The following is a 12,763-nucleotide window of genomic DNA, read 5'->3' on the forward strand; positions in this document are numbered from 1 at the left end:
CTTTCTTATGGCGAGGTGCAGGCTCTGTGCTGAACAGGACCTGCGGCGAAGGGTGCTCTGGGCTGAGCATCACCGGCCCATGGTCGAAGAAAGGCCGGAGTGGAGAGTGGGTCCGGGTCTCACCTCTAGTACTTCCTCCCCTGTGGGCTCCACAAGTCCCTGAAAATCTGGCCAGATGGGTTCCCCTAAAAGACTCTATGTCATCGATGGAAGGGGGTTTAGGGGATTTGAGCGCCATGGCCTCCTTATTCTGGCGGGCCAATAAAGCAAAGCCCTGAAAAATGTTCAGGCTACTGGATCCATTAGTCATTCTGTCACAGGACATTACAGAGAAGTGGGTGGATCCAAATGTAGCAATGTTATAGTCAGGGCAATCCAATTCGTCGTCATCCATGCAAAGGTCAGAATTAAAGTAATCAGAATCATAGTCATCCATGCAAGGGTCGAAAACCATTTTAATCAGTCCGATAAAAATACGCAAAATAAACAAGAACAGACTTGTAACAGACCTCAGATGTGTAGCGTGACATTCAACAATGACTCCGTGACATGAACTGAAACAGACAGGGTATTTATACACATACACTAACAATGTGATAGGGAACAGCTGAGTGCAATCACGAGTGATGAGAACAGACAAAGGATTATGGGGAATGCGGTTCCAGAGTGAATGGTGACAGGAAGGGAAAGAGACCTCTAGTGGACACCTGGGGAAACACAAACCAGACACTGACAAAAAATTCACATTATAAATATAGCCTTTCTGAAACCATGTGAGGTTACCTTGGAGAGAACAGAAAGGCGAACGACAGCATAGTTAGAATCACTTCCTCCAGGTCCCTCTGCCTCGATGGTTAGCGTAACATCTGTGCCTGAGACCGTATCAGCAGGAGGAGTGAGAGATACTGTCCCTTGAGCACTGCCGCCACTCTGCAGATTGAGCCTGCGATGACAAAGAAACAGAACTGTGGATCAGAGATTTGCTCTTGGTAAGAAAAGCAATAAAAACTTGTTTGTCAATCATCACTGAGTGATTTGATAAGTAAGTGGAGAAATTACGTTGATGGATGTGTCATAGGGATGGTTTTGTCATTCCTTGCACGAATTGTGTAGGTACCGCTTGGTCCATTGGTTGTAATAGTAAAATTTAGTTTAAATACTTGTCCTGGCAGCATGGAGCTGTCCGCTATTGCCTATAGATGGAGAGGTAAAACAAAAGAAGATATTCAATTCCAGAAAATAGCATTATTATTAAAATAGATTTGTTCAAACAACTAGAGTGATGCCTACTGCCTTCTAAAGGAAGTGGTCTAACTTTTATGGAACTTTATAAGTGACCGATTTCCACACGAGAGACTCGACGACAATAGATTTCAATAGATTTTTTTTATGTTAGCATGTTGCTAGGCTAACAAAACAGTTCTTAAAGTTGGCATGACACAAGTTGCAATAGTCTTTTCGTCCCTATTGTGATGTATATCCGAGTAATTAGCAAACACCATTGCACACCTGCAGGTGATACCCAGCAAACACAGAACGTTGTACCCAACATTCTAACAACATTTTAACAACATGGACAAAAGGTTGCTATAACTACGTTGTGTGGTGAAGGTTGTTACAGCGTTGTCTCAGTGTTGACACTGAACAACCGTTCAAGGCCATTGCTTAAGGTTGTGCCTAAAGCCTGGAACACATCAAGCCGACGGCGATGAATTAGCGCTGATGAAAGCCGACTGTGTTGTCGCCTCGTGTCGGGGTAAAAAGCTTCACTTGAACACACAGAGAGAACTACAGCCGACTGTTAGCTAGAATGCGTGTAAATGAGACAACTATCTATTTCAGCAGATATATTCATCTATATTCATCATTCAAAAAGGGAAACTGACGAGGACCAATTTCAGCCAACGGTGCGGAACAAATTGAGGAAACTGTCGGCCGAGCCGGGCAGACGCACAAAAACTGCCCGACGGTCAGCTTGGTGTGTTCCAGGCTTAAGATGTCTGGACCGGTCTGGACAACCACTGGACGACATATGTACTCACTGCCCTGAAGCGCGAAAATCAGCCTTTTAAATTTCAACTGACCGTTGGGCTCATGTGTCGTCTCATTCTTCATCAAGCAAGGATACGTCAGAATTGCGTTTAATTTACCTCAGCTAAACAAGATACGTAATAATTCAAACACAACCTACAACTTCCTTGTCTAATGTGACATTTATTTGAACATCTTTTCTGGTCAGTGACAGATATTCAGCTTTATGCCAAAAGTATGAAGCTAAAAAGACTTTAATGATGAGTAATTGATTTCAGCACTCCTTGAACAGGCAACGACTTTTTTTTTTGTGGAAGCACGTTTGTAACTGCTTGCACACGCACACCTTTTGATTTGTCGTCTCATTCGTTTCTTTGATAGATTTTCTCATGTCTGCTCATGCTAGTTAACGTGACTAACGTTAACTAGCATGAGCAGACATGAGAAAATCTAGCAAGTGTATAGTATGTGTATAGTACACATTGTAACAGTGTATAGTATGTCCTTTTTTTCACAAATGTATGACATTTGGAAGTGCAATTTGATTACCATATGCAGTTGTAATAAAGTTGAATTAACCTTCTTTGTCATTTCTACTCTTCAAAGATTGTGTTGATTATAATTAATTTACTCTTAGGCCTTAGGCATAATATTATTTAAAATATTTAAAAAGTATATAATTATCTAACATATGACTAATTAAAGGAGTCATAACCTGCAATTTTCACTTTTCCACGAGAATCAATGTATGTTATGATTGCATAATGATTATACAATGGCCGGGAAGCCAATATTTAAAAGTGAAGCGTTTGTTTACCTCAGGGTTTGTAAAATAGCCCACGTGCACGCGCACTAAAAAACGAGATTTTGATTTCCATATACCATATATATTCCATATATACCATATATGGACACCGCAGACCTATGCTGCAGGAAACCCGCCCTGCCCCTCTCCCCCTCATATTCAGTTCAGTCGAGAAAGATGCAGAAACGTAGTGCACACGTGAGTTGCTCTGTTGTTGACTGCCAGAATCAACATGTAAATGTGTTTTCTCTACCAAGAACGGACCTAGCTATCAGGGACCAGTGGATTAAATTCATTTTTAATGACGTGGTTCCTTCAACCCTTCCCACTGGCTTAACGTTAGGTGTCTGTGCTAAACATTGTACGCCGGAATCCTTCACAAATTTGGGGCAATATCAGGCGAAGTTGGCATCGAAGCTCGGGAAAAGCGCCATTCCAACAATCAGAGACTTGCCTGCAATTGAAACGGTAAGACTTGTGTTTTTATTGCGCTACTGTGTGTAACAAACAGCAGCTAACTGCTAAGGCGGCTATTGTATGCTATTGCGTCTGTCACTAGACAAATAAACGAAAGACTCGAGGTGAAGTAATTATTTATGTTCCCTGTAAACGATTTTTGACTGCATTATAATGATTTCTTAATTCAGAATATGATCAAGATTGCGTAGGTGGATGTGTTCGGGGAATTTGCCAGTTAATAATAACATTTAAAGCCCCTTAAATGAACGAAATGACTCGAAAAAAGATTTGTTCATTTTGATGAACGAGATCGAACAAGAGAGTCAATAGACACTGGTGGCTGGTGTTGCCAGATTGGGTGTTTTTCCGCTAACATATTAAGGCCGGTTTACGGTGTGTTTTAGGTGGGTTTTCGCCTGGAAGGTTTTATAGAAATCTGGCATCCTACTGAACGAAGTTAAACTAAGAGAGCGTGGCGTTCACAGACACCAGAATGAACGAGTTCACAGTAACGTTCATCAGGCAGTAATGCGGTACGTTCAGTTCACGTTCGCCCAAAATATGAACGAGTTCATGAACTATCGTTCAATGAACGCGTTCAGGCACAACACTGGCGGGAGTATTAGCTTCGAGGTAAACATGGGGAATGGCTGCTAACGTTACTTTGCAAAAAACAAATGACTGAGATCATCATGAATTCGGCTATTGTTGTATATTGATTGCCTAACGCTTATACACTGGCCGGGAAGCCGGTCGCGGCCAGGTCGGGTTCATTCACAACTTGCGCCATGATGTCATTTTGGAATGATATGCTAAAGCGTTACCTGCGGTGTCAACCCCCCTCCTTCCTGCAACCAATCAACGCGCCCCTCATTTGCATTATTAAAATGACCGTCCACGACAGCCAAAATATCGCATCAGATCTTGCGAGACAATAATGCCTTCAGAAATAAGGGTCTGAGGAGCTCTGTGTTTATTTTTTTTTTCACTTTTCTTTTTTAGAAGGGCCTGAAAGACTATAATACAGCAGTAGGTATCCAAGGTAATACTAGGTTATGACTCCTTTAAAAATTAATCACAAAACATAACATGCTAAATGTGGTATATCTATATCAAGCATAAAAAAATTAATTTGTCAAAACGTCGTCTCTCAGTTGCTGAATGTTGCGCAACAACATTTCTACAGCCCTATCGCGTCTTACAATTCTACGTTGTTACAATGTTGCGAGCACGTAGACAGCGACGTTGCCATAGGTGAAATGCAATGTGCCACATATGTTGCCACAATGTAAATGTGTTCGCTGGGAAAAAAATGACCACATAGGTCAAAAATTCTACAAAAAACAAGGAACTCCCGCACACTATCAGTACTTGAAAATGAGCATCAAAATAGTTCCTTGTTTTTTGTAGATGTATATCCGAGTGAAATGGCTTTTCGAACAAGAACAAATGTAGGGCAGGACTTGATCTAATCTGTGGATGTTTGTGGTTTGCTATAGCTATGATCTGTCACGCCAGTAAACACGTCTTCAGAGAAGAGAAGAGAAGAGAAGGGAAGTTATTTAGATAAGTTATTTACATAAAAGATTACAAACGTGAAAAATAAAAAAATATGAAAAATCCACGCAATTATTAGTGAATGCAATCCAGTGTTTTCCACTCATCCACCATGGGTTTATTGGATTTATTTTTTTCACTGAACTTGGTGCAATGCATTCTGGGAATGTCATGCCATTCTCTGAGAAGAATACAATTCCTTCAAATCTAGATGAAAAGAGTTATCTTAGGAGGCAGCATATCTGAAGAGACTGTATCAACCTTTTGGCAAAGTTTTGGAACAGAGGGAATGTCATAATAGATCAAATAACAGTTTCAGAAATAAGTGTCATGTTCCAAAAAAACAAAGAATGCAGTTTGTACCTTGACAGTGACTTTGGACTGAGACATCTGTGTGGTGGTCTGCCTCTGGAACAGGCTGGAGACAGTCTTGTCTTTTCCTTTTAGCAAGACCACAAACTCTCCTTCTGGAACTTCTTTCACAGTAACTAGGAAATCTCCACCACCCATTTTCTCTATGGTTCCATTAGACACTTTGACCCCAGACACCTCCATGAGAGCGACCTCATGCACCTCTAGAACCTCTGGACCTTTCTCTCCAGTCAGTGTTAGTAGCAGCTTAGCCGGTGAGCCTGAATAAAGAGCATATAATATTTTAACACTGCCATTCAAATAACTTTATAATAATCGATTCATAGTTGAACACAACAGTGGTTCAAACCTGCTGACGGCCGCCCATCAATGACAGCATATCCAGGATGAGGTCCTTTGAATTCCTCCACAAAGTCATAGATGAATGTATTCGCACTCTGACCTGAAGAATGCAGATTCTTTTCATTTTAAATATATATATATATATATATATTTTACTGTCTACATTACAAAGGCCTAAAGACAGGTTGGCAAAGACTTCAGTCTTTTGTTTTGCATTGGTTTATTAAATGTGTACATGATGGCTCACCAATCACTTTTATGGTGTAGGACTGAGTTGTCGTCATGTCAATGTGCCACAGGCCCATCTCAGTTTCATTTAATTGGATCCGTTGCAGGTTTCCTACACTCCGAATTGTTCCCAGAGGTCCGTTGGAAATAGTGTTAGATTGAGAGACACCTGGAAGCGAGTGCATTACAGTAGATAATAGTGGAAGAACTTACTTTTATATCTTATATTGAAGCTGTGCATAATAACAATCGACAATCAATCAAATGAGTACAGCACAATATAATATAATCAATTCACAAGTTTTTCTAGTTTTACATTTTTATTTAGTTATTTCAATTTTTCATTTTTCAATAACTTCTAACATTTCACTCTAACATTGTTAGTTTTACTTTAGTTTTTAGATTTACTAGCTATTGCCGTCCTTAACATTAGGAGAGATTATATATAGTCAGTGCAACGTACTGTTGCTATCACCACACTTTCATGAAACTAACCCAGATTTTCATTTCATCTTCTGTTACAGATTTCATGTTTAGATTTGTTTGCAGCCTGGTAAATCTTGCATGACACTATGACTTATCCTGGACTAAGATGAAATGAAGATAATCTAAATTAATTGGGATAGCTGAAATTCAAAATGTTTGACAGCTTGTCTTAATTTAACAGCTAATGGGGCCTGTAAATTGTAAAATAAATGTATTGTCAATTAGTTAATTGTTAAATTTGCATTCTAAAGTGCCCCTGAATTTACCTGTCGGGCTGCGTAGGTTGAATGTGAGGCTATTTCCTGTTATGTAGATGGTAGTGTTGGACACAGACTCATCCAGTAGGAAGGAGAAACTCTCCACACGTCCTGGATCCCTGGAGCGCTGAAGAATTGTCACCTGACAGAAGAAGAAAGAGTGTGCAAACATTTGCAAGGAAAAAACTTCGGCTTTATTCATTTATACCAGTAAGCTGTTATTGTCATGATTCTGCCATCTTGTTGTTGATTTTCTCTTGTCTGGCGGCAGAATCATGACGGGCCCATGTTTTCTTGTGCAGCACATGGCCATTTGTTTGGCCATGTGCTTGCGTTGTCTCGTCATGTAACCCCGCCCCCTTGTTATCCTTGTTTAGTCATTGTTTCCCCATTATCACCTGTTGCCCTCATTATTAGCCTCCCTTTATAACCCCCTTGTGTTTCTCTGTCCTTGGTCGGTTCATTGTCAAATGCTGTCTGACGTTGTCAATCTTTATGATATCTCGCTGTGAGTATTTTGTCTGGAGTCCTGTTCAACGTATAATTAGAGTTGTTTTGTTGTTAGTTACTGTCTAGTCATCTTAGTCTTAGTCAAGGCTTTTGCCTTTTTGTCTTGTTTTGCCCCCTCGTGGGTTTTGTTTTCTCTGTTTTTGTCGACAATAAATCTTGTGTGAGCATTCAGTCTGCTTTTGGGTTCATCCACCTTCATCCACATGACAGTTATAACTGTTTTGCTTGTGAGATGTTTACAATTCAAAATATTTGGATACAGTTCAAAATTGCTATAAGATACTGATCATACCAGGGCTGAAGTGGAGGTATCAACGATGATATCAGTGGCTTGAGAGATGCTGGACTTGGAGACCGCAATGGCTTGACCTCCAGAGGCCAAGGCCACGTCATAATACACCTGAAACTGTGACGATGCCTTCAATGCCCTTCTCCTCCTACTTGATGCTGTCATTAAGAACGACACCTGAAAAGAGAGGGGGAGAGATGGAAAAGTGGGAATCTAATGGAGGCCTGGTGAAAATGTTTATGGCAAAGACTGAAACTAAATCAATGTTAGAGAGATTACCGTAGACTTGGTGCTGCGGATGAGGGCGGTGATGATATTCTCCAGGTATGTATCCTTCGGTGGAGCGTCGGTGAACACATATATATGAGAGGAGGAGGGAGCGCCTGTCAGAGCCAACTGTGGGAGAGACAGAATGTTAGAAAGGAGAAGAACCAGGTACAGTGGTCAATCAAAACTGATTCCTTGTAATGTTCCTGCTAGTGTTTTGACCAAACTAAGAATGGATCTTAATACAGTCAGTTTAGTTGTGGATGAAGGTTCACAGATTATCTATAATATTCATTATAATATTTAATATTCTAATATTAGTTCTAACTAGAGACTATTGTGGTTGCTAATCAGATGATTGAGCTGATTGGCTAAAAGGCCACACAAAACAGTACCTGAAGTCCTGACAGGCACATTTCTGGGGTGTCTCCTCCTCCATCAGCTTTGAGCTTGGAGATCTCTGACTTCATTATATCTGGGTCCGTGGTTCTTATTAGTGGTCCAAAATCTGCAAATACACACAAAATTCATACAAATAGTATCTGTAAAAAAATATATCACTTTTGCCATAATAAGAGTAAAAAAAGTACATCATTGCTCTTTTCCAAATTCATAGCGATCTGCCTACAAAGGCAACAATTTAAGGCACTATATAGGCACATTATCAAAATGAAGGCTGTTCCAAAAAGTACTGGTTACACTTTAGTTTAGGGTCCAATTCTCACTTTTAACTAGTTGCTTATTAGCATGCATTTTACTTGAATATTGGCTGTTTATTAGTACTTATAAATGACATATTAAATGCCTTATTCTGCATGACCATATTCTACATTGCTTAATCCTACCCAATACCTATACTTAGCAAGTACCTTACTAACTATTTTGAACACAAAAAAAGTTATGGACTGCAGCTATAAATTGCATTCAGTTATGAAAAGTGTCAATAAAACAGTTTAGTGTAATTAAAAAGGTTTACTTTTACCATGTATTTCTATGTGATATGTATTGCAGTGCTTAATAGAAACCCCTTTTTGCACTCACCTGGATCATTAAACGGCACCAGAATATATTTAGATGGTTCATCTTGAGTTCCTTTCTTACTGTCAATGATGTTGAAGGCGACTCTCTTGGCTTCTGCAATGTCGTTCGCCATACTGCCTGTGGTGTCAATCACAAAAGCCAGCACTGCAGATCGTGCAATACCCATCAGTCTGAGCGAGGAAAAAATGATTATTCTGGTTAATGGATTTTAAATGTGAACATTAATGCATTCTCATTACATTTATAGTGATATACATTATTTAGACTTACAAATTAGGAATGCCACATACACTATCATTCAAAAGTTTGGGGTTGATCTTATCCATATGCTCTGCAAGGCTACATTTATTTGATCAAAATACAGTAAATACAGCACTATTTTGAAATATTATAACATTTTAAATGACTGTTTTCTGTTTGAATATATTTTAAAATGTAATTTATTGCTGTAATGGCAATGCTGATTTTTCAGCAGCCATTAGTCCAGTCTTTAGTGACACATGATCAATCAGAAATCATCATTGTAATTGTAAAAGTATTGTAGAGTAGAAAATAGGTTGTTAAGAGAACTTGACATTTTGCTCCCAGTTGCAAGTAATAATATCTCTTAAATGTTTAAGAAAGTTTGTCTAAGGATATATAAGGAATTTATCCCCATACCGAAGGTAGTCCTTGTTTCCTACAGCTCCACGTATGTCCTCCAGCAGCTCCAGGGTGGCTTCAGATGCCAGGTTCACAGCATTATTGTGTAGATCAGCATTATGGGAAAGGGGTTCATCTTTACTGATCCCACCTCGAGGATTCTTGATACTGCTGAGATCAGTCTCCCCACCATGGCTACATTTACCTTTCACACACGCATAAAAGATGAAATTGTGCCACTTCAGAATATTTTTAAAAGTATTTTTCTCTCCTTTTTTAAAATGTTTCTTAAATGGGGAAATGCAGATGATATCTTATTTTTTATCTGTCAAAGACATTTTGAATTGTCTGTTAATTTATTTTCAAATTTGGTAAAAGTTAGAAATGTTTCAGTTAATGAAACATTAACTGAATGTTAATGTTTCGAGTGGATGGCGGGTACACTAACAAGGACATTAAAGACAGCAGTCTCTAGTGTCAGTTGCTAGTGCACCTCTTGAGATCAGGGGAGTGAGGGTTACCTGCACAGCTCTCTCTATCTGGCCTCTGTTACACTCACCCCCCTAAACCTCACTCCCATCCGGGTCAAGGCACCAATATAACCCCTCCAATCCTACTCGCCCCGCTCCGAGTGGGCCTTGAACCGGCATCTAAGGCATTGAAGGCGGGCACACTAACAAGGATGCTAAAGGCTCTAGTATCAGTTGCCAGTGCACCTCTTGAGATCAGGGGAGTGAGGTTTACCTGCGCAGCAATATTTTTCAGCTGTTTACACATAACAACCTAAAACCACTCATTCTAAGAAGCTGATAAAACACCAGCATTTGTTGTAAGTTAATCTGTTAGCTTAAAAAAGCAGTGGAAGTAGTTACTAATACATTTTGACTTCACCTTACATTTTTACAGTATATATGCCCATGCGTGTTTCTGGTATAAACCTATGTATGTTTCCTCACCTGGAGGTTTATCAGAGGAGAACAAGCCCATGTAACCTGAAGTGAGGTACTTCCCATTCAGAATAGCAGGCAGCAGCTGGTTTGGACAGGTACCACAGGCACAGTCACTGCATGTTGGCATTGCAACATCTGCACATGAACAAATACATATCTACAGCAGTATACAACACACATAAATCACAAACATGCACTTAATTAACTTATGTGCTGTTTAGGAACAGTCAACAGATTCATCTCATACAATATGATATGTACTCTCTGGTGTAACCTGTTATTATCAGTTATGCACCACGTCATCTGTTCACTTATCTCTAGTTTTCAATTTAAAAAATTGATTTTTAGGAGCTATTACACATGAACATTGGACATGTCAACACTGAAAGAATGGTGTAATCACATTTAATTTCCACATATGAGTCTCTCTCATAAATCACACCCACTGGCCTTATCTACCTGCAATGTTCTCAATGTTGAGATCCGGTCTGATGAGGTTGGCATATGGACTTTTGTTTCCTAATTCAACCCAGTTACTGTGGCTATAAAAATCCTGAAAAAAAAAGAATTAAGAATAATGGATAACTTAAACAAATCAAGATGGAAGGAAATAGCCACTCTCAAGACAAAACTAAATAGGCTGGAGAATTGTCAGCAATTTTGTCACACTGAGGATGTTCAGAAAGAAATAAAGGTGATGCGTACAGAACTTAACTCACGGTTACGGCATAGAGCGGAGTTTATTATGCACAAAGTTAGAAGAACTTATTATTTCAACGGCGCTAAGCCAAGTCACCTTTTAGCTCTTCGATTAAGGAATGGTGAAAAGTATTCAAAATATTATGGCAATCCAATCTTCTAGTGGCTTGATAAGTGAACCCAAAGGTATAAATCAAGAGTTTAAAGATTTCTATCAGAGTTTATATAGGCCGGATTTGGTTTTCAGTCAGACTCTGTGTGATAACTTTTTTCAAGATTTGACTCTTGCATGTCTCTCTGAAGCAGAGGCCGCATCTTTGGACTCTCTTATTTCATTGGATGAGTTAAAAGATGCTCTTGTACATATGAAGAGGGGTAAGTCTCCGGGATGGGATGGTATCCCACCTGAACTATACCTTTCTTTTTGGGATGAGCTGGGACAGCCTTTGTTGAAAATGATTCTTTATTCTATTCAGGTGGGTTCATTTAATGAACAAATATGGTCATTATTACTCTGTTACCAAAGCCTAATAAAGATTTGACTCAGTGTGGGAATTATAGACCTTTGTCTCTTTTAAATTGTGATGTGAAACTGTTTGCCAAAGTTTTGGCCTCTCGTTTAGATTCGCTCATGACTAAATTGGTGCATAATGATCAGACTGGTTTCATTAAATCGCGCCTTGCGGCTGATAATGTTCGCCGGTTATTGCATATTATACACGTAACCAGTGGTATGGACATACCGTGCGCAACTTTGTCTTTGGATGCGGAGAAAGCCTTTGACCGGCTTGAATGGCCTTTGGTCAGTTTTGGAGCGCCTTGGTTTAGGCAGAAATTATATTAATATGATTAAAGTATTATATGCCAACCCTTCTGCTGTGGTTATGACAGGGGGCATCACCTCTCCAAAGTTTTCTATATTACGTGGGACTCGTCAGGGATGCCCTCTCTCACCACTCTTGTTTGCACTCTCTCTTGAGCCTCTTGCACAGAAAATTCGTCAGCATTCCTTTGTTAGCCCTATAATTTTTAGTAATACTTCTCATAGAATTTCATTATATGCAGATGACATTCTTTTATATGTTAGTGATACAGCTGAGTCTATTCATCATAGTATTTAACAGTTTTAGCCAATTTTCTGGGTATAAGATTAATTGGAACAAATCTTCATTGATGCATTTAAATAATTCATCCTCTAATTCTGTTCTACCATCTTTTATACCGATAGTAACCAGCTTTAGATATTTGGGTGTGGACATATTTCCATCTCTGCACACAATAGCTCTAAAAAATTTCCAGGGTATATATAATCGTGTAGAGATGGACCTGACTCGTTGGTCATCACTTCCACTATCTTTACAAGCTCGAATTTCTATCATCAAAATGGATATTTTGCCTCGCCTACCTGACTTTAGGCTTTATCATTGGGCTTTTACATTACGTCCTCTTACAGTATGGTTGAATCCTGGCCTTGTTGTATCTTGGCAACCGATTGAATTTAATCTGGCTTTACCATATAGACTACAGGATTGGATTTATTGCAACATTCCGTTAAAGAGCGCGAAGCAGCATTTTGGCCCAATAATAGCTTACCTTCTTTCTACCTGGCGGGCGGCTTCAAAGTTCTCCCGCGATGACCATAAATGGCATTCTCATTCTCCTTTATTTCGTAATCATAATCTTCTATCAGACAATAAACCTTTTGTTTTCTCAGACTGGAGTGATAGAGGGATTAATGTTTTGGCTGATATTTGGGGGGACAATGGCTCATGCGTTTAATGATCTACGTGCAGAATATAATTTACCAGGCACTTCATTTTTCTTTTAT

The 12,763-nt window shown here is 39.4% G+C and overlaps 1 protein-coding gene across 1 annotated transcript in view; it reads right to left on the reverse strand.

Annotated features, from left to right (window-relative positions):
- LOC307174232 (von Willebrand factor A domain-containing protein 7-like) overlaps positions 1 to 12,763 on the reverse strand; it is a 110,473-nt gene that overhangs the window by 9,408 nt on the left and 88,302 nt on the right. The window contains exons 6-18 of the mRNA XM_079897959.1: positions 10,696 to 10,789; positions 10,243 to 10,371; positions 9,305 to 9,491; positions 8,645 to 8,814; positions 7,999 to 8,111; positions 7,616 to 7,732; positions 7,340 to 7,513; positions 6,547 to 6,679; positions 5,814 to 5,963; positions 5,574 to 5,666; positions 5,216 to 5,484; positions 1,060 to 1,193; positions 784 to 943 (exon numbers count right to left, since the gene is read on the reverse strand). Of these exons, the coding sequence (XP_079754085.1) occupies positions 784 to 943; positions 1,060 to 1,193; positions 5,216 to 5,484; positions 5,574 to 5,666; positions 5,814 to 5,963; positions 6,547 to 6,679; positions 7,340 to 7,513; positions 7,616 to 7,732; positions 7,999 to 8,111; positions 8,645 to 8,814; positions 9,305 to 9,491; positions 10,243 to 10,371; positions 10,696 to 10,789 (1,923 nt within the window). The remainder of the gene's footprint in view (positions 1 to 783; positions 944 to 1,059; positions 1,194 to 5,215; positions 5,485 to 5,573; positions 5,667 to 5,813; positions 5,964 to 6,546; positions 6,680 to 7,339; positions 7,514 to 7,615; positions 7,733 to 7,998; positions 8,112 to 8,644; positions 8,815 to 9,304; positions 9,492 to 10,242; positions 10,372 to 10,695; positions 10,790 to 12,763) is intronic.

Source organism: Squalius cephalus (genome assembly GCF_949319135.1).
Source record: "Squalius cephalus genome assembly, chromosome: 2".
NCBI lineage: Eukaryota > Metazoa > Chordata > Actinopteri > Cypriniformes > Leuciscidae > Squalius > Squalius cephalus.